Source organism: Cenococcum geophilum (assembly GCF_001692895.1).
Source record: "Cenococcum geophilum 1.58 unplaced genomic scaffold K441scaffold_19, whole genome shotgun sequence".
NCBI classification, from domain to species: Eukaryota; Fungi; Ascomycota; class Dothideomycetes; order Gloniales; family Gloniaceae; genus Cenococcum; species Cenococcum geophilum.
The window spans coordinates 136,033-158,497 of NW_027137577.1; the positions used below are offsets into that span (position 1 = coordinate 136,033).

General features: G+C 38.9%; 2 protein-coding genes across 2 annotated transcripts; both read right to left on the reverse strand.

Moving 5' to 3' along the window:
• Positions 1-336: 336 nt before the first annotated feature.
• Positions 337-1,559, reverse strand: K441DRAFT_659243 (40S ribosomal protein uS7). The gene is made up of 3 exons (XM_067648489.1): positions 1,320-1,559; positions 1,014-1,197; positions 337-893 (listed from the first exon to the last, which is right to left on the reverse strand). The coding sequence occupies exons 1-3, from the start codon at positions 1,457-1,459 to the stop codon at positions 576-578; spliced, it is 642 nt and encodes a 213-aa protein (XP_067504313.1). The 5' UTR covers positions 1,460-1,559; the 3' UTR covers positions 337-575.
• A 792-nt stretch (positions 1,560-2,351) lies between these two features.
• On the reverse strand, positions 2,352-3,796 carry K441DRAFT_635617 (uncharacterized protein). The gene has a single exon (XM_067646438.1). It carries the CDS (start codon positions 3,701-3,703, stop codon positions 2,645-2,647), a length of 1,059 nt encoding a protein of 352 aa, XP_067504314.1. The 5' UTR covers positions 3,704-3,796; the 3' UTR covers positions 2,352-2,644.
• Between the last annotated feature and the right edge of the window lie 18,669 nt (positions 3,797-22,465).

A 22,465-nucleotide genomic window follows, 5' to 3' on the forward strand; every position in this document is an offset into this window, starting at 1 on the left:
TGAATAGCCGGCGACGATGTTACGCAGGATGCAACGCGAGCTCAGGGGCGTTATTGGATGTGTGCAATGGGGGATAACCATTCCAGGTTGATGAGAGAAATATTCGGGGTTTGAGGTGATGTGGACAAGCGGGACGTGAAGCCGACTAGAAGGATGGAGTCACGGGGAATGGAGGTTGGCTGACTGGTGGCTAAGCAGTGATCGTATGAAAGTTCGCAGTTGTTGCCCTGATCCACGAGTATATAAGTGCTCTATATTTCAAGAGGGACGAGAAGATAACTTTTCCATTCCCATGATCTCGTGTAGGTAGATTGGAGTTCATGGTATACTTTGTATCCGCTAACTCAGCTCCTAAACTATCAGCATGCAACAACCCAATTGGACGCCACGGCTTTATCACAGTCGATCAAACAGCATCCATTTCTGTGCTACCATGCAACCATGAAAAAATATTGTGTGTTTGCTCGAAAGTCCCATACATGCAAAAGCCGTTCCCGAAGATCAGCAGCAGAAAGGCGGCTCCAATCCACTTCCTAACCATGCCATCCCTCGAACCCACATATTCAACAGCTCCTTTACCGATTGCTCTTGGCCACACGCTCCAACTCATCTTTCTTCTTAATTGCGTATGAGTTACTGCTACCTTTAGCAGCATTGATCAGCTCTTCGGCAAGGCACTCGGCGATGCTCTTGACGTTGCGGAAGGCGGCCTCACGGGCGCCAATAGTGAGGAGGGCAATGGCTTGGTTAACGCGACGCAGAGGGGAGACATCGACGGCTTGACGGCGCACAGTACCTGCGGAACCGATACGAGTAGAGTCTTCGCGGGGTCCGCAGTTCACGATGGCATCAACGGCGACTTGGATGGGGTTCTGGTCGGTCATGATATGGATCTGTGGAAGTTCAAATTGTTAGCTTGCCACACTTCTTCAAATATATTCGAAATCGCCTGATAGCGAAAAATTCCCAATGGACGCAATCATAGTGTAGGGACCCAGTTGGATAGTACGTACAATTTCGAAAGAGTGAGCGACGATGCGGACGGCCATGAGCTTCTTGCCGTTGTTGCGACCGTTCATCATGAGCGAGTTCGTTAGACGCTCAATGATGGGGCATTGAGCCTTCCTGAACCGCTTGACGGCATAGCGGCCGGCGGAGTGTGAGATGTAGACAGGCGATCGGATTTGAATGTAGTCGCTGCAGTCAAAATATTTCCGTTAGCCTACGCTTCCCATGCAACATTTCGCCTGCACAACATCCCCTTCTATCTATTTTGCCTATGGAATTGGGGGGTTGTAATGTAATTGGAGGCGCCGTACGTCAAAGAGATATCCCTAATTTCAACATCCTCATAGCTCCACTTGTTGAACAGCTTGATACTGCCAATCTCTTCAGTAACCTCCTTGGGGAGCACCTGGTAGCCGGAGGGGCTCTCGACTTCGACTTCGCCTTCCGACATGATGTACGGCTTCGGTGAAAGGCGACTATTCTATCGGAAAGGAGAAGGGCGCGGGGTGGTGGTCGAATTTTGTCAAATGTGGGCGTCGAGGTGTGCTCTCGTCGTCGAAGTTCGCGATTTGTGAGTTTGTGCGGAGCTCTCGCTTAGCGATTCCGGGCTTGGCATTTGAGGACTTCAACCTCAACACCAAAGCAGTCCATCACCAAGAATCTACCGGATTCACACTATCCCTTAGGATGTTCATAATTCATAGAGAAAATTTTGCTCCCAAATGCTTATGGCTGACCGGCTTTATTTAACACCTGTGGTCTAAGTATATCAAGCTACCTTTGCATCTGCCGAAAATTTCTTCATGACGAATGCCCTAATACGGGATAGCCTTTGAATCCATTATGAGCATCTTTTGATCCAAATCTCTTTGAAGACATGGCCTCGTTTATTTTCAGCCATATATCATTCTTCTGTATTCAAACTACTCAAAATGGGAACGTGATAACAATTTTTGATTAAAAGAAGATTTCGTTTCATAGTTGCATTACCAAAGTATTCAAAATGGAAGTCATTTAATCTCAATAGCTTTTGATAGTATTAATCGTTAAAATACTATGTTCTTTTCGTAAATCTTGTGGCCAATAGATTCACAAGCCTTTTGGCCAGTCTATTCACCTCACTTTCGGGCGCCACAGAACTCAACGGTGTGCTTGCCAACAGCTCTCGCCTGACCCCGCACCCTCTTTGTCCATTTTGTTTACTTTCAGGGCTTCAACATCCCTGAAGGTATTCAAGCTCTAAACAAGTCACATGTTCGATCGGAGAAAATCTTTCATTGAAGGTTTTCTACAGCCCCTCAAACTCCTGACAGCAATCAGGAATGAGAAGCCAAGTGTTTTTGCTTCCGTATGCGAATCCACTCGTTACCATTTATTTTTAGTAGCTTTAGAACAGATCCTCCTCCACAGATCCATCCTTATGTACACTTTCCTCTCTTCATCCAGGCTGCGTGGCCAAGCTTCTCTTGCACTCAATATTGTAAAAGCGCATCGCCGTGGACCATCTGTCCTAGCTTTGCTGTGGTCTCGAGACGACCTTGATTGCTCGAAAGAGGCATAGCCGCGATAGACCACAGCGTGCATGGCGTGCTGAGATTGTTTAAAAGAGGATATTTCCTCCGTGCCCTGTCATCCTTCATCCCTTCGCCCTGGCTCTAACCACCTCATCCAACAATCCACCTAACTCCTCCCAGCTCACCCTCCCGCCCTCCTTACCCAGGCCTATCTCTACTGCTCTAGCATAAACTTTCCTCATAACTGCTTCATCCACCTTGACAGCCCAGCCAGTTCCAGTAGTCATTGTGCAGATACCACCTTTAACCTCCTTCCCCCCGACAAGCCCACTCGCCCGCGCTAACCTCTCCACCCACTGCACATCCCGCCCCTCATTCCTCCCTACCTCTTTCAAATCCACTAATCCCCTCAATTCTAACCCTTCCCTCACGGCATCCACTACCCGCTCCCGCCGTAATCGCTCAGCCTCAGCCTCCCGCCTCTCCTCCTCCCTCCGCACCTCCCTTTCGCGTCTCGCACGCTCCTCAATCTCCATCTCCACAGCGGCTCTGCGCTGCTTCTCTTCCCTCATCGCCTCTTCACGCTCCTTCGCGCCCTCCGCATCTGCTAGCCTCTGCGCCTCAGAGCGCTGCCGCACGAACTCATGATATGCGCGCCGCTGGTCCTTCCTCGCCAAACTCTTCGCCTTCTTCGCGCCAATTGTGCGATTCTGCAGTGTGGGGCGCGGCTGGTTTCCTGGCAGGTGCGCCGGGCCCTCCCCTGCGTCGTCTGTGTCAGGGAACGGCGGCGGCGGGACACCAGCAGCTCGGAAGGGCGGCGGGGTGGGCGCTAGCGGCGGTAGCTCTACCTCCTCATCATCCAGCTCGTCGGCGTCGACGATTGCTTGCGGGTGTAAGTGCTCGAGCTCGGCGTCGGCGTCGGCGTTGTCGATGCCCCGCGTGTCCACTCCCACATCCTCTCCTTCTTCTATGTTCGTGGCTACGTCCAGCGGAGGAGGGGTGGGATCAGGAGAGTGGTCGAGGCGGCGCTCGAGGATTACGGGCGCGAAGTAGAGTGCCGCGCAGAGGACGAGCGTGTGGATGATGTCTTGAAGGAGTGGGGTCGAGGGGTCTGTGAAAGGGAGGAGGCGGTTGAGGGCGCGGCGGAGGGTAATGATGGTTAAGTAAATTGTGTCCATCATTTGTAGGTTTATAGAGTAATGACAGAAGGTGGGAAAGAAATTGAAGTCGTGTCCGAATGTGACTTTATTGTGCCAGCAGGGAAGAAGACGAGCATACCAAGAAGTGTAAGGCTGAGACAGGTGGTTGAACTAGGTACAGCTCAACACCATGTCAGGGATCGCGAGCTTTCTTGCGTCACAACCATGAAATTGTAGAATAATGATTAATACCTAGCGTCGTGTTACTAGCATATAGTCGCTAGGGCTGTATGGCATATGCCGACCATGTTGTCATCACATAGAACACCTAAAGCTCAATATTCTAATTCTTTAAACATAACATTTTTCGAAGTACCCAATAACCAAAAAGACCTGACGCCTTCGCTGGAGCAATAGAGTGGAATTTGTAGTTGAGATGGGTTGTATGAGTTATCCTGAGCAAGGCGACATCATTTGCATATCTCGAGACGAGCAACTTCGCTTTCTAAAACTGCGGGCCACTTAAGTGATTATTTCAACAGATATCCCTTAGCACGTCACTCCGAGTCCAACTGTTATCAATAAGATCCAGCCAATCAATTGAGCTTGTTCTTTAGAGCTGAGTCGCTTAATATGAGGTTTCCAGCACTTATCCTTTCTGCAGAACGGTATTTTACATCACTGCCATTGCGGTTGGTATTTGATTGTTAGAATCTATCCCTTCCCCTGGTACAGTCGCTTCAGAAAAGGAAGGGTAAATGTCAGAAACCATGATTGGCTACAGAAATTTACCGAATCCTCACCTGCTTAAACCACTTTTCTGTTCCCGCGCATGACACCACCCATCCTCCATACTAACACATCGCCGTCGCCTATTTTTAAAGCTATTTAAAGCCTATATATTTTCCTATTACAGTTAGAGCCGCGGCACACAGGAGGAGAGCTAAAGCACCTAAGAATACTACGAAGAATACTTCTAAAGCGCCTTAAAAAGTAGACCTTACCGTTAAATCTGCACTACCTATATTAACACCTACATGTATCACATAACGGGGGGGTCATTTGGCGCGGTTACAACCCGGGTTAACACGAACCCCGCGCAGCGGTCGCCCCCGGGTACCCTCGCACGCGATTTTGGGCGAAAAGGTACATAATTTAAGTTTAATCGGTACTCCTAGGCGGTTACGTAATGTTACTCTAAATTAAAAACACCTAAATACGTTCTATTCCTATATTAAGGCGTCTTAGTCACTATAGTGCAGTCCTATATTAAGACGTCTCGGTTACTAGAGTATAGTTCTATATCAAGGCGTCTTAGTTACTGCAGTACAGTCCTATATTAAGACGTCTTGGTTACTATCATCAGCAAAATATTGTCCCCTATCAATGGCCTCAATGGTCGGTAGTTAACGCAATTGGCGCGCAGTCGAGGGCATTTGACAACTCGACCGACTGGCCTATATGTTACGGACCTTACACCAGCAGTAGTACGATTACTTAGGGAGGACAGGAACGGACTAGTGGTGGAAGCGCGGGAGACGCTAGAACCAGTCGAAACATGGGACAATTCAAATCGTTCTCTATGGCAGTTAGCTAGCTGTACATTCAAACGGTGGTCGTCTGGGGTGCCTCCCTAGGAGGCCTTGATTCGATTCGGTGACGGGCCGATATCAAAGCTCTGGTTCAATTCTATCGATCGATTGATTGAATCGTTCGTGGTGTTTGCTGGCTGGTCGTTCGAACGGTCGTCTAGTTCTGGCGATGGTCGTCTGGTTCTAGCGACAGTTATCTGGTTCTGGCGACGGTCCTCTGCTAGCTGCCGTTCTAGTGCCTCCTAAGGTAGGATGTAAGGAAGGGTAAAAAATGTGGCTACAAAGGGGATAACTTGGCAGAGGCACGTGTAGGCTATTGGGAATATAGCGGGGACCCGATAGCGCTGTGTGTCGCGCGCACGCGCATACAGGGGGTGTCGCATCGGGGGGGTGTCGCTTGAGGGTGTGCATAGGGGTGTTGCTTAGTGATAGGTATTGGAGGTCCGGGTTAGGCTTGGCATAACCTCGGGTTACGCACGACCCCCTAAGGTCCGCGACATATCGTCCAAATATCNCCCCCCCCCTTTGGTGGTGGCCCCTACTTTTCGGACGCGTTTTTAAGGCCTAGGTTAGTACTGGGTTAGTATAGAGGTCCTTATCGCGCGCCTTTAACCTCATTATTGCCTCGACAATCCTATTTTCCAACCCTTTGCTATTCTTATGCCCGCGCTGGCTCCTAGCTCGCGTGGGGCTTCTAATTTTATATAGAAAGGCCTGCTGTAATTCTAATTCTATAATATAGAGCCCTCTTCTTCTTTTTCTCTATTAATATTTACGCGTTTGGTAGCTTTATTTACCTATACCGCGCTTATATATCTACCCCCTTACCTCTTACGGATATAGAGTCTCTTAGGAATCTTCTTACCCTATAGTCTACTACGGAAGCCCCCCTAGCCTCCTCCCCCTATAGCCTCTAGAATAAATTTAAGGCCTAAATAGTACGGCTATAGGATATTTATAAGGCCTAGCGCTTAAAGAATACTATAAGGGCGTATAAGCTAAAGTAGAAAGAGTAGAAAGACTAGTATATAAGACTAGAAGGCAATATAGACGGCGCCTAGGTAACAGAAGATAAGCTTTGCTTATTTTTAGAGTAGTAAGTTATTAATTAAGAATTATAGGCCGCTAGCTATTAAAAACGGAAGTTAAAACAGAAAGAGATATAGAAAGATAGTAAGTAGGCAAAGAAGAGGTAGAAGATAACCATAGGAGGGCCGCTAAGGGGAAAGGCAGCCGTAGGGGTAGCCGTAGCCGTAGGGGAGGAAGCTATAAAGGAGGAAGAGATATAGGATAAGGAGGCCTTAGATGCCCTATTTAACAAGACTATCTAATACTTAGTTATAAATAGCTACATCTCCGCTATTACTAAGCTTTATATATGGTAGTTAGAAGGTAAGACCTTATAGCCGCTATAGGGGGCAAAGCTCTTAGTAGTACTAGATAGCATCCGCCGTAATAAGGACTAGATTTAACGCGTTAACTTTATTAATTAAGGCCTATTTATAATTACTAGCGGCTATAACGTTAAAGGGCTTAAAAAGGCGATTACTTAGTGCTAGGAGACGGGCTCTAAAATACTGGGTTTAGTTAAGTCTTACCTTTAAACTACGGCTAAGCATTTATTAGGTTTATATATTATAGTCTATATAGAGTATTTACAGCTACCGTTTTCTAACCTATTTCTTAGGCTATACTACTATTACCTAGGGTAAGAGTAAACGGGACGTTTAGCTTACTAATTTTATCCTTATTAAACTAGAGAATAAAGGGCCTAAATTAAATAAGCTAGCGCCGTATATAATTATATTAATAATATAGGGAAAGCAGAATTAATACGGCAAGGTTAAGTATATAGGCTGTATATATAATACTAACCCTATCCTCTACCCTCTCTTTATAATAGCCTTCTACTTCTTTAACCGCTAAGGTAAGGACGGCGCTAAGAGCTTCCTATCCTTTTAGTAGCTAGAGGACTACTATAACCTATATATCTTCCCTAGTAGTATTAAAGTACTATAACAGCCGTTAAGTTATTATACACAATTTAAATAGAATAAGAAGATATTCTAGGGGGTAGGAATTTACTTAAAGGAGAAGACCTATAGCGCCTATAAGCAGAGCGTCCGGTATACTAAGCTTAGCGGTATTAAAGAGACCTAAATTAGGCAGGCCGGATGCTAGAATACGGACGCGATAATAGGAGCCTACCTTAGCTATTTACCTCGCGCGTTTATATAGTTAATCACCAGCTTCCTAAAGAAAGGAAAGGGCTATTTTTTCCCCTATACGTAAAAGGTGCTAAAGGAGGCCCTCTACTTAAAGATATAGCCTAAAACTAATATCTGGCTAAAACGCATAGAGACCTATTACTTAGAGAAGGCTGATAATAAGGTTATATAGCTTAACCTTACAGGCTTAGGATTTCTACGCCTCCTCTATACGTTTAGGGTAATCCTATTATAGGACTTAGTAATCCTATATAAGCAGTTCCCGCTCTACCCCCTATAAAAGGACTCCCTCTTTAGCTATAAGGAGTACTAGAGGTTTGCCACACGGGTAAAAAGCTCGCTGGCTAGCGTAGTTATACCAAATAAGATAATAATACGGAAATACTAGCCTGCCTATAAGGCTGTAGCTAAGCTAAAATATAAGGCCGCGATCTTAGAGATAAAGGGGGTTTAATTACGCGTATAAATGATCTTAGAACGCCTTAGCAAGATAGAAAGGTTATTAGCATTATTCACATCTATATAGATCCAGCAAGGGAAGACGGGTATCTAGATAGGGCCTACAGAGTCTATACATCCGTCTTTAAACGGCCCTATATCTATACCTATATCCGTACCTATACTTATACCTATACCCGCGTCCGTTCCTAAACACGTTAACAGCTAGATTCCGTCTTTAGATAAACCCTCTCCTATATATCTAACCCCTAAAAAGATACTAAGAGGTCCTTAACTATCTACTACCGCAGAGCCTACTTAGCCGTCTACTATAACGTCTATTATAACGTCTACTATACCCCTATAGCAGCTGCCGCAAGCTTCTACTATACCCCTATTATAGCTACTATAAGCTAACGCTTAACCTCTCCTATTTATCCTTAACCTATAGGCGCTGCTAAGGAAATATAAGATACTTTAGGGCGGTAATTCAGTATTTTAGCTTTGGGCTAAGTGGACTTTAGGGCTAGCAGGTAGGCTATTAATTAAAGCTCTTAATTACTGCTAGGGGGCACGCTGGCGGGTTAACGGCGAGGCTATATTCTATAGCCGTCGCCGTAAGATAATTAAGGATATAAGACGGCGTGTAAAAAACGGTACGGTAAAAGACAAGAGATAGGCTATTAATTAGCTAAAACAGCTACAAGGCCGGCGTTTTTTAAATTAGCTTTATAAGAATATCTAACTACTAAACAAGGGAGGGAAAGGGAGGGAAAGGCTCTATATTAAGTAGTATATATATATATATATAATACTATTTTACTATAAAACTACTATAGTAACTAAGACGCCTTAATATAGGACTCTATTAGTAACTAAGACGTCTTAATATAAGACTATACTACAGTGACCAAGACGCCTTAATATAGGACTATATACTCTAGTAACTAAGACGTCTTAATATAGGGCTGCACCGCAGCGACCAAGACGCCTTAATATAGGACTATACTCTAATAACTAAGACGTCTTAATATAGGACTACACTATAGTGACTAAGACGCCTTAATGTAGGAATAGAGCCTGTTTAGGTGTTGTAAATTTAGAGCAATATTACGCGACTATCTAGAAGTACCGATTTAACATAAATTATATACCTTTTTGCCCAAAATCACATATGAAAGTACTTGGGGGCGGTCACTGCGCGACCTCATGTGGGGTTCAAGCGCGTTATTAGTAGGGGTGGCCCTAACCTCGTATTAACCTAGGTCGTAACCGCGCCAAATTAGCCCCCTTAATATATAATAGGTATTAGAGGTCCGGGTTAGGCTTAGCATAACCTTGGGTTACGTACAACCCCCTAAGGTCCGCGATATATCGTCCAAATATTACCCCCCCCCTTTAATAGTGGCCCCTACTTTTCAGACGTGTTTTTAAGGCCTAGGTTAGTACTAGGTTAGTATAGAGGTCCTTATTACGCGCCTTTAACCTTATTATTACCTTAACAATCCTATTTTCTAACCCTTTGCTATTCTTATACCCGCGCTAGCTCCTAGCTTACATAGGGCTTCTAATTTTATATAAAAAGGCCTACTATAATTCTAATTCTATAATATAGAGCCCTCTTCTTTTCCTTCTCCATTAATATTTATATATTTAGTAGCTTTATTTACCTATGCCGCGCTTATATATCTACCCCCTTACCTCTTACAGATATAGAGTCTCTTAGAAATCTTCTTACCCTATAGTCTACTATGGAAGCCCCCCTAGCCTCCTCCCCCTATAGCCTCTAGAATGAATTTAAGGCCTAAATAGTATGGCTATAGGATATTTATAAGGCCTAGCGCTTAAAGAATACTATAAAGGCGTATAAGCTAAAGTAAAAAGAGTAGGAGGACTAGTATATAAGACTAGAAGGCAATATAGATAGCGCCTAGGTAATAGAAGATAAGCTTTACTTATTTTTAGAGTAGTAAGTTATTAATTAAAAATCACGGGCCGCTAGCTATTAAAAATAGAAGTTAAAATGGAAAGAGATATAGAAAGATAGTAAGTAGGTAAAGAAGAGGTAGAAGATAACTATAGGAGGGCCGCTAAGGGGAAAGGCAGCTATAGGGGTAGCTATAGCCGCAGGGGAGGAAGCTATAAAGGAGGAAGAGATATGGGATAAGGAGGCCCTAGATGCCCTATTTAATAAGACCGTCCGATACTTAGTTATAAATAGCTACGTCTCCACTATTACTAAGCTTTATATATAGTAGTTAGAAGGTAAGACCTTACAGCCGCTATAGGGGGCGAAGCTCTTAGTAGTACTAGACAGTATCTACCGCAATAAGGACCAGATTTAACGCGTTAACTTTATTGATTAAGGCCTATTTATAATTACTAGCGGCTATAACGTTAAAGGGCTTAAAAAGGTGATTACTTAGTGCTAGGAGATGGGCTCTAAGATACCGGGTTTAGTTAAGTCTTACCTTTAAACTATAGCTAAGTATTTATTAGGTTTATATATTATGGTCTATATAGAGTATTTACGGCTACCGTTTTCTAACCCGTTTCTTAGGCTATACTACTATTACCTAGGGTAAGAGTAAACGGGACGTTTAGCTTACTAACCTTATTCTTATTAAACTAGAGAATAAAGGGCCTAAACTAGATAAGCTAGCGCCGTATATAATTATATTAATAATATAAAGGAAGTAGAATTAATACGGCAAGGTTAAGTATATAGGCTGTATATATAATACTAACCCTATCCTCTACCCTCTCTCTATAATAGCCTTCTACTTCTTTAACCGCTGGGGTAAGGACGGCGCTAAGAGCTTCCTATCCTTTTAGCAGCTAGAGGACTACTATAACCTATATATCTTCCCTAGTAGTATTAAAGTACTATAATAGCTATTAAGCTATTATATACAATTTAAATGGAATAAGAAGATATTCTAGGGGGTAGGAATTTACTTAAAGGAGAAGACCTATAGCGCCCATAAGCAGAGCGTTTAGTATACTAAGCTTAGCGGTATTAAGGAGACCTAAATTAGGTGGGCCGGATGCTAGAATACGGACGTGATAATAGGAGCCTACTTTAGCTATTTACCTCGCGCGTTTATACGGTTAATTACCGGCTTCCTAAAGAAAGAAAAGGGCTATTTTTTCCCCCGCGCGTAAAAGGTACTAAAGGAGGCCCTTTACTTAAAGATATAGCCTAAAACTAATATCTAGCTAAAACGCATAGAGACCTACTACCTAGAGAAGGCCGATAATAAGGTTATACAGCTTAACCTTACGGGCTTAGGATTTCTACGCCTCCTCTATACGTTTAGGGTAATTCTATTATAGGACTTAGTAATCCTACGCAAGTAGTTCCCGCTTTACCCCCTATAGAAGGACTCCCTCTTTAGCTATAAGGAGTATCAGAGGTTCACCACGCGGGTAAAAAGCTTGCTGGCCAGCGTAGTTATACTAAATAAGATAATAATATGGAAATACTAGCCCGCCTATAAGGCTGTAGCTAAGCTAAAATATAAGGCCGCGATCTTAGAGATAAAGGGGGTTTAATTACGCGTATAGACGATCTTAGAACGCCTTAGTAAGATAGAAAGGTTATTAGCATTATTTATACCTATATAGATCTAGTAAGGGAAGACGGGTATCTAAATAGGGCCTATAGAGTCTATACGTCCATCTTTAAACGGCCTTATACCTATACCTATATCTATACCTATATTTATACCTATACCCGCGTCCGTTCCTAAACGCGTTAACGGTTAGATTCTATCTTTAGATAAACCCTCTTCTATATATCTAACCCCTAGAGAGATACTAAGAGGTCCTTAACTATCTACTACTATAGAGCCTACTTAGCCGTCTATTATAACGTCTACTATAACGTCTACTATACCCCTATAGCAGCTGCCGTAAGCTTCTACTATACCCCTACTATAGCTACCGCAAGCTAACGCTTAACCTCTTCTATTTATTCTTAACCTATAGGCGCCGCTAAGGAAATATAAGATACTTTAGGGTAGTAATTTGGTATTCTAGCTCTAGGCTAAGTGGACTTTAGGGCTAGTAGGTAGGCCGTTAATTAAAGCTTTTAATTGCTGCTAGGGGGCACACTAGCGGGTTAACGGCGAGGCTATATTCTATAGCCGTCGCCATAGGATAATTAAGAATATAAGACGGCGCGTAGAAGACGGTACAGTAAGAGACAAGAGATAGGCTATTAACTAGCTAGAACAGCTACGAGGCCGGCGTTCTTTAAATTGGCTTTATAAGAATATCTAACTACTAGGCAGGGGAGGGAAAGGGAGGGAAAGGCTCTGTATTAAGTAGTATATATATATATATATAATACTATTTTACTATAGGACTACTGTAGTAACTAAGACGCCTTAATATAGGACTCTACTAGTAACTAAGACGTCTTAATATAAGACTATACTATAGTGACCAAGACGCCTTAATGTAGGACTATATACTCTAGTAACTAAGACGTCTTAATATAGGGCTGCACTATAGCGACTAAGACGCCTTAATATAGGACTATACTCTAATAACTAAGACGTTTTAATATAGGACTGCACTATAGTGACTAAGACGCCTTAATGTAGGAATAGAGCCTGTTTAGGTGTTGTAAATTTAGAGTAATATTACGCGACCATCCAGAAGTACCGATTTAACACAAATTATATACCTTTTTGCCTAAAATCGCGTGCGAAAGTACTCAGGGGCGGTCACTGCGCGACCTCATGCGGGGTTCGGGCGCGTTATCAGCAGGGGTAGCCCTAACCTCATATTAACCCGGGTCGTAACCGCGCCAAATCAGCCCCCCTAATATGTGATAGGTATTATATCAATAGTAAATCATCAATCGTATTAAGATAAGATTAGATTTTTACCTACCCTGGTAAAATTCTTGGATAACTATTTGCAAACTTTGCAAGAGGGTAAAGAATTAACAATGGACCCTAATAATAATGGCGAACCTGATAGTGATATCATGACTACCCATCCGAACTTAAATTCTTAGTAAGATCCCAAAGACCTTATTAACGAAAAGGACTATCCTAATTCCTAATAGTCCTATTATGACCACCCCTCTAGGGTCTGAAGAATTTGTTATAGACCCCAACAATAAAGACGACCTTAATATTCCCGTCACCGGGCTTTAACTTGAGGAAGATTGCAAAGCCCAAGCGGTGCCTGCAGTGTACGAGATGGATAAATTAGATCTAGATCCAAATCCAGTTAGCCTTAAATCCATTAAATCTATCAGATCTAGATCGAGATCCAAACTTTATCCATGCCTAGGCTTCAATTTTGCCGTATATTAAGCTAATTCTGGCGATTTTCGCCACTTATATAATATAACGGCCTAGTGGTTTTTAGTATAATCTAACTATAGCTATTTACTAAGCTCCACCGCAGCTGTCTACTAAGTTCTACCGTAACTATCTACTAAGTTCCACTGCAACTGTCCATTAAGTTCTACTGTAACTGTCTACTAAGTTCCACCATAACTGTCCACCGAGTTCTACTGTAATTATCTACTAAGTTCCACCGTAACTATCTACTAAGTTTTACCGCAACTGTCTACTAAGTCTACTAAGTTCCACCATAACTATTTACTAAGTTCCACCGTAACTATCTACTAAGTTTCACCGCAACTGTCTACTAAGTCCACTAAGTTCCACTATAACTGTCTACTAAGTTCTACCACAACTGTCCACTAAGTTCCACCGTAACTGTCTACCAAGTTCCACTGTAACTATCCACTAAGTTCTACTATAACTGTCTACTAAGTTCCACACTATAACTATCTACTAAGTTCCACCGCAACTATCTACTAAGTTCCACCGTAACTGTCTACCGAGTTCCACCGCAACTGTTTACTAAGTTTCACTATAACTGTCTACTAAGTTCCACCGCAACTGTCTACTAAGTTCTACCGCAACTGTCCACTAAGTTCTACTATAATCCGTAAACCCTAACTTTTACTAACTAATTAGGATTTTCTATGCCCGGTATAGAAAATTACTATTAGCTTGCTTACTACTAGCGCCTTAGTAGCACTTATAGGATTGCTTAAATTAATAACCTCCGCCTCTTAGACCTAATTAACTCTAAAGGAGTTAACTTTATAGGCTTAAGTGGAGTTATATTAAGTCTTAAATTAATAATCTTATTTTTGTCCTAGGAGTAGAGATATAAAGTTACCTAGATTGTACTCTACTTAAGGTAGTTATAGCGTTTTATAATTATCTGCCTAAGACGGCTAAAAATACGTTTTGGCTTATTACTTATAGCTAGAATTAATAGGAGATTAATGGCCATTTAAGCAAGGTGCGGGTACTATTCGCGGCTAATAGTTCTCTACTACTTAATTAGGGTCTCGCAATCTTTAACTTAATTTTGCATATAATAGCGATTATATTTATTCTACACGGCAGTAAAACGTTATTAATAGCCGCTCTTCTAAAGACCTTTTATCCTATAGGCCTCCATAATATTAAGCTTACGCTTAGGCTTCTTCTTCTCTAGGGATAGAGCTTCTAAAATGGGCTATTGCTTATAATCTATAAGTTATAGATATTTAACTAATTTATAGGTAGTGTAACGGAACCTTGTAGCAAGAACTACGATGGGCTCGTTAATAGGCTAGGTATATAGGAAATGCAAGTATAAAAGTTAACAACGTAATAATAACTAGTAGAGTGGTTGCCTAACAGATTAACTCCAATTATATTCTAAGAATTACTATAAGGAAGGAACTATCTAGGTAGGGACTAAGGGTCCTTAAATACACAACCGTACTTCTATAAAATCCTTCTTATACATAATATACGCCTTATCTATATTAAACGTAACGTCCCTTATATTTAACGCAGCCAATACATTTAACCATTATATAACTCGCTTACTATTCCTTATTATATAGTTCCACAGGTTTTATCCTAATCCGTGCCTATATTAACTAACTAGCTTCTTCTGTCTCTTCTCTAAGTAGTTATAATATCATACTTAAAGCGTCCGTAATACCATCTCCTTCCTCTCCATTTTCGTCCTTAAAGATACCTAGTATCTCTAGGTTGTTTACTAGAGGTATAATATCCATCTAATTAATTTAGTTAACATTATTGCTTATTATACCTAAAGCAATTTCTTCTCTTTTTTAGGTTGAGCGTCGCCTTTATACCATCTCCTTAATACTATTACTAGGTAAAGTAATAGCGATACCTTACTCTTATTATGCGAAAGAGGGGTTAAGTTATATTATAATCGCGAGTCCCTCCGGTCGCCAACCTTCCTCTTATTTTAAATACACTTATACTAATATACGTTTATTATACAACGTTCGTTCTATATCTAATATTAAGTATATACGTCCTATTACTCTTAATAGTCTTTAAGTTTCCTAAGTAATTTGTTATAGGGTCTTATATTTAATCTACTACTACGAAACTTAATAGTAAATTAACCTCTACGCTGCTTAAGGTTCAGCGTACCTTAGAAGAGTCCACACATATCCTTAAAGCTTAGCGTCTAGCTTATACTCATCTTTAGCGTTTAGAACGTATTTATAAGAAAGTTCATTTAAAGGAGTGGAAGCTTATTTAATAAGGTCTTTAGGAACTAGGTAATAAAAGAATAGATTCTTTTCCAATAGAGAAGGAAACAGATCTAAGTAGTTCGGTAACTACTCTTCTTAGGTCCCCCTTAGGTAACTCATTCTTTAGCAATCCTTCTTTATCAATACTGCCTAACCTAATTTCTTCTAATACTCCTATACCTTTCTTATAGCGTTCTTTAAATTCTCTAATAGCTTCTAGGTAGTTTTAGTGTAGCCTATCTACTTAATCTTATACCATATTTCGTTATCGATGTCCTTATAATTAACGATCTTTAATACTTGCCATTCGTCTTCTTCTTGTCCTCTATACGTATCTGCTTTATAAACTAATAGCTTAATATTCCTATATACTAGCTTTAGTATTGCAATATACTATATAGGGTAGATCTTTATTTTAGCTAGTAGGTTTAACTTAAATATAACCGGTGAAATCCTTTATATAATTTTAAAAGGTCCTAGTTTAACATGGTTTAATTTCTTACTTAGTTATTAACTTTTAAAATTTTTATATAGTAGCCATACTTTATCTCCCTCCTTAAGATCTAGTCCCTTAGATCTCTTAGCATTATAGTACTTTTTTATTCTCTCTTGTACTTTCTTTACTAATTCCATAAGGTCTACATAAAGATTTATTAATATCTTTATTCTCTCTTTAGCTGTACTACTCGTTTTTTTCACTTACCATAGTAATAACGATGTCCTCGGCTTATACCTATAATTTGCCTTAAATAGTAATATGCCTATCCCTTCTTAAGGTGTTACATTATATGCAAACTATATAACTAGTAATAGTAATACCTAATTATTCTATACATGATTAATATAATGCCTTAGATACTATTCTAGCATCTAATTTAATCTTTCCATTTAACCGTTTGTCTGCGGATAGTATACAGTAGAAGTTGCTGCTTAAACTCCTTACTTTGCTAAGAATACTTCCCAAAATACTACTACGAATCTTAGATCTCTATCTAATACGATCTTACTTAATACTCTATATCTTATAAACACTTCTTTAACGTAGATTCTAGCGATATCTTCCGCTAAGATTTCTTCTGTGCATACTATAAAGTATCCCTACTTTGTAAGCTTATCTACTATTACTAAAATTATATTATAATCTTATCCGGTAATAGGATCTTTTAATTTTAGTAACTTAATAATAAAGTCCTATAATATAACCTCCTATAGTCTCTCTGGTATTTTAATAAATTATAGCCCTTTATATAGCTTATGCCTTATTAGTTTGTTCCTTTAGCAATCTAGATATTCCTTTATAACCTTTCTAGCCATTCTTTAGATTCCGTTAATAATATACTCCTCCTAAAGTCTTAACACTAAGCCCATAGCTCTATTATATCCTTAAATTAGTCCCTTATAGAAGTCTTCTATAAACTACTCTACTATACTTCTTAGGATATACTTTACTTCTTAATTTTTATATATATCCATCTATAGATCTTCTAGCTATACTTTTAGAATTCTTTATACCTAAAAGCTTTCTAGTGTCTTATAGACTTTCTTTAGTTTATTATTTTCTTAAGTTGCTACAATTTTCAGATAATTATACCTAATTAATCCGTCTATATCTTTTTATAATAAAGCCCCTAATGGCTTTTCCTCATTTTATAGTTTAGCTTTGCGGCTTAGAGTATCTATCCGCGTATTGTCTGTACCTTTAATATACTAAATCTTAAAATAGTATTTTGCAAGCATCTCTACCTATCTAACCTATCTTTAATTAAGTTCCTTTATTATTAGGAATCCTATTAGGTTTTTATAATCTATCTTAACTATAAATAGTTTCTCTATGCCTTATAAGAATGCTCTCTATTTCTTTAATGCTGTAACTATACCTAATAACTCCTTATTATAGATGTTATAGTTTAACTCTAGTAGTGTTATCTTCCGACTATAGTATGCCACTGGGTGCTATTTATCTTAATACCTTTATATAAAGCACGCCTCTAGTACATAATCTAATGCATCTGTTTTTATAACCGTCTCTAGTCCTAGTTAATAGATCTTAAGAACTGGCTCCTAGGTAAACAACTTTTTAACTTTCTTAAAGAGTTCTCTTTACTCCTCTCCCCATACCTATAGTTTTTCTTTCTTTGTTAACCTCGTAAATGGCTTAATATCCTTTAACTACTATGCTATAAACCTTCTATAGTAATTACAAAACCCTAGGAACGATCTTAACTATATAACGTTCTCTAGTTCCTACCAATTCACTATAGCCTTAATCTTCTTTAGATCTATACTAAGTTGGCCTAGTTTAATAATAAATCTAACAAAATCGGTCTTTCTAGTAAAGAACTTACATTTCTTAATTGCTACTAATATCTATTCTTCTTATAGTCTCTTTAAGACCTATTTAATGTATTCCCCGTATTCTTCCTTAGTTATTAAGTAGATAATAATATCGTTAAGATATACTATAATAAATTCATCCAAGTATTCTCCTAACATATTATTAATACGCTTTTAGAACATTACTAGTATGTTTATAAGCCCGAATTATATAACTAATAGTTTATATAGTCCTTCTTTTGACCTAAAGGCTGCTTTCTATTTATCGCCTTCCTTAATCCTGATCTAATAGTACACCCATCTTAGATCTATCTTTATAAAGATTTGCGCATTACCTATCCTGTCTTAGATTTCGCTAATTAAGGGTAAAGGATACCTATCCTTCCTAGTAACGCTGTTTAACTATCTATAGTTAATACACAGCCTTAGTTTGCCATTTTTCTTTAGTACGAATAGTACTAGATAACCCGCTAATAACTGCAATGGTCTAATATATCCCTTTTATAAANTTTCCTAGATAAACTCTTTTAACGCTCTACCTTCTTCTTTAGTAAGCTTATAGATTAGAAAAAACTTTAGACTTATTCCTAGTTCTAACTCTATCTTATAGTCCCATACTGCATATTCTAACAGCTTTTTACTTTCCGGTGATTATAGTTTCTTGCCGTACTTATAGTATCTCTTTAATATATAACTTAGTCCTTTTTCTGTTTCTTTATAGGTTGCTCCTACTTAGTACTATACCAACTTAGCTTATTATTGCATCTTACGGCGTTAAGTATCTCTAATATTAACCTAACCTATAATCTAATCGATTCTCGGATTGTATTCCTATAACTAAGGCATACCTAATACTACCTCGTCCCGTCCTAATAGTAGGATATTAAAAGACATCTTAATTTATCTCCCTTTAATAGTTATCTAAATAGGTCCTATTTTAAGATTAATAATCCCTCCTCTATAGGTTATTAGATCTCCTAAAATCATAACTAATAGGTAAGGTTACTCCTTTTATCTATAAGGTAGTCCTATTCTCTTAACTGCTGCTAGTAAGATATGGTTTCTTATTACTCCACTATCTATTAGCGCTTTAAACTGCTAATCTTACTAATTAACTTATAAATTTAGGTATTGTTCTTAAATTCCTTTAAGGGTCTAAGGCTCTACCACTAGCTCCCTTTAGTCCTATAGGCCTCTACTTTTCCTAACTATTAGCTGCTTAATCCTAATATACTTAGCTTACTCTTTAGCCAATACCTAGTTCGCTTTTTATCTTTAATATACCATAGACACGTATTTTCTAGGTATTCCCACTACTATTATCCATCTAAGCATTTTTCTGTAAGGAATCTTCCTAGTTAAAGTACTAAACTTCCTTCCTCTTAGACCTCTGCTGGATGCCATCTATATATATATTTAGTATTCCTATACTATTGCTCGTCCGTTATCCAGTATATCCTTATAGGGTATTTCCGATTCTTTTTCTTCGGATTCTTATACATTTCGTATATATCGTCCATATACGCAATCCATGATAACGTGTAGTGTGCTAGGTATTTTAGGTTAACTTTTAGCTCGTCTTTATCCCTAAGTTTAAACCTTTATCGTGTTAATCTAAACGTTACAACTTTATTTATAGGTACTAAGATACGTCTCTTACTTCTCTAGTCCTCTAAACATTCCTTTAGATCCTTTAACGTTATAATTAAGGCTCCTTTAATATGCGTTATGGCCTTCTCTATAATCGGGTGGTCCTAAATAACTTTTTTATCTAACTATATATAGAAATCTTCCTACTTATTATTATGCCTTTACCTATACCACTTTTAGTACAGCTGCTAGAGTGTATATAGCTTATCCATAAGGAAATATCTTCTTATTACTACATCGTAACAGCCCTTTATATATCGTTCCTTAAACCTAGTTAGAATCCCTAGATCCCCTTCTTATTCCAGTTTAGTAAGCCACTTAGCTCTTAGTGTACCTGCTCTCAGCCTATTAGTAATTTTTTATACTAGTGCTCTGTCCTTTATACGTCCCAATATACTAGATCTCTTATTTAGTTTCTATTCTTACTATATAATNATTCTTTACCTAAACTCTTTTATAGTTTCTTTTAGTTTACGCCTTGCGCTCTAATCCTCAAAGTCGTCTTACTTTTTAATCCTAGTATTAACTTTTTAATCTTTAGTCCGAATACTTTGTTTAACTAGTAACTCCTCTAAGTCTATATATTCGTCTCCTAGTCTAATTACTGTTTATACCGTAGATTTTTTTAATCTATAAAGAAGCTCCTTATCTCTTATCTATAGGTATCCTAATTTATACTCCAAATTCTTAACCCCTTAGGTTCTTTAATCCCAAGCTTGCTTTTGACTTAAGCTTAGCCCCTACCTTAGTCCAACTAGGCTTAACTGGTGTCCTTATCTCGTCTTAAGAGTCCTAGATCTTACTTATCTTATTTTAAGAATCTTGTGCCGTTAGGAATTCTTATCCCAAGCTTATTCGTATGTCTTTAAACTAAGCTACTACTCTACTCCATCGGTTTCTGTCCGTTGTAGGTCCTTAAGCTTACCTTATCTCGTCTTAAGAATCTTAGTTATCTCTTATCTCGCTATAAGAATCTTAAGCCTTTAGCCTTTTACCTTTATTAAGTGCTAAAGTGGTTCGCTATCCTACTTCTCTTACGTCTTATAAAGCGATAGATATTGTATCTAGTAGGGTTTTAATCCCTACTAATATTTCCTATTCTATAGTGGAATTATCCTCTACCTCTAGTATAACATCTTTAAGGTCTACTCGCTCCTAGTAAGCGGCCCTTATTGCCTTATCATTATAAAATATTTCGCCTAGGTTAAATTTATCGTCCTTAATATCCGATCTGCGAACTAGTTTATTAGTTCCTCTATATCCTATAAGTGCTAGCTCTTATAGCTAATAGCTTACGCCATACTTAGCGTCCTTATAAATTTGGCATGTATTATTATAACAAAACGCAAAACTTCTAATTAAACATTCTTTTGTTCCTCGCAGCATATTGTCGTCCCTTTATATATATATGTCGTCTGCTAGTCTTATACCCTTTACTACATAGTAACTCTACCTACTTCTATAGTTTCTAACGTAATAACCCTATTTTCCACAATTTATATAAGCTCCTTCTTTAAACCATTTCTCTTGTTATAGAGTCCGCCTAAATATCTTCTGCTATTAAAATCCCTAATTCGGCCTCTACTCCTTAGACCTTTAATTACTTAATCCTTATCCTCTAGGTTTCTATAGTTTGCTCCATTTCTTATAGGCTTCTTTAGTACCGCTTAGGTCTATTAGCTCTGCGCCATACTATAGTTTCTAACTTAGCTTTTATTATTACGTACTCTGCGCCTTATACAACTATAAAACTCTATCCTAGCCTCTCTTAGCCTATTCCCTTTAGTAGATCCGATTATTAATCTTAATCGCCTAATCTATTAGTTCCCTTAGGGTATCCACATCTTCCATTAGGATAATCGCGTTTTAGACTTTAGCCTTAAGTCCNTATTTATACTNTACTATAAGCGCCCTATTATTCCACTCTACTTATATTACTAGTGTCTAAAACTATATTATATACTTAATTGCTAAAGTTCATTATATAAGGTTCTAGAGTTTTCTTTCCGCTATAGTTTTTTCTTCTAGGTCTCTAAATATCTGTGTAAGTTATTCTGCGAATCCTTCCTAACTTAAGAATATAAATCGCACGTCTTAGTTAGTGGTCGTTATTCCGTTTGCCTATATCTCCATAAGGTAAGGTTTAAACTACTTAAGTGCTTTTCCTAACAAGAATAGTCCTACGTAGGCTATCCAATCCACGGGTATAGGTAACTTTACTTCCTCCTATAAGACCTTAAAGTGCATATACGTAAGGAATCCTTTAAGCTTTAACCTCTCTCCTATAAATCTCTTAATTAATAGTAGCTTAATCTTTGCTGCTCCTATCCCGTTAAGTCTTTCTTCTAATACTATATTATTAGCCGTTAGCTAGTCAACTATTTTTTATAGCTATCCGACCGTTACAGGTTGCTATAAGTTAGTATCCGCCATACTAGTATCACCTCCTATTCTTGAAGTAGTTACCGCCGTTAATAGCGTTATAGTGGCTGCTTTTAGTGGCATATTGTTTAACTTCTTATATTAATACCGTAACTAGGTAGTGATTATATAACGGAACCTTATAGTAAGAACTACAATAGGCTTATTAATAGGCTAGGTATATAGGAAATGTAAGTATAAAAGTTAACAACGTAATAATAACTGGTGGAGTGATTGCCTAACAGATTAACTCTAATTATATTCTAAGAATCACTATAAGAAAGAAACTATCTAGGTAGGGACTAAGGGTCCTTAAATACACAACCGTACTCCTATGAAATCCTTCTTATACGTAATATACGCCTTATCTATATTAAACGTGACGTCCCTTATATTTAACGCAGCTAATACATTTAACCATTATGTAACTCGCTTACTATTCCTCGTTATATAGTTCCACGGGTTCCATCCTGGTCCGTGCCTATATTAACTAACTAGCTTCTTCCGTCTCTTCTCTAAGTAGTTATAATAT

Coding starts and splice junctions, on each gene's coding strand:
- K441DRAFT_635617 (XM_067646438.1), bottom strand. CDS start 3,703: ATGATGGACACAATTTACTTAACCATCATTACCCTCCGCCGCGCCCTC.
- K441DRAFT_659243 (XM_067648489.1), bottom strand. CDS start 1,459: ATGTCGGAAGGCGAAGTCGAAGTCGAGAGCCCCTCCGGCTACCAGGTG. Junction 1,198..1,319: donor ATTAGGGATATCTCTTTGAC/GTACGGCGCCTC, acceptor TTTTGACTGCAG/CGACTACATTCAAATCCGAT. Junction 894..1,013: donor TCGCTCACTCTTTCGAAATT/GTACGTACTATC, acceptor GAACTTCCACAG/ATCCATATCATGACCGACCA.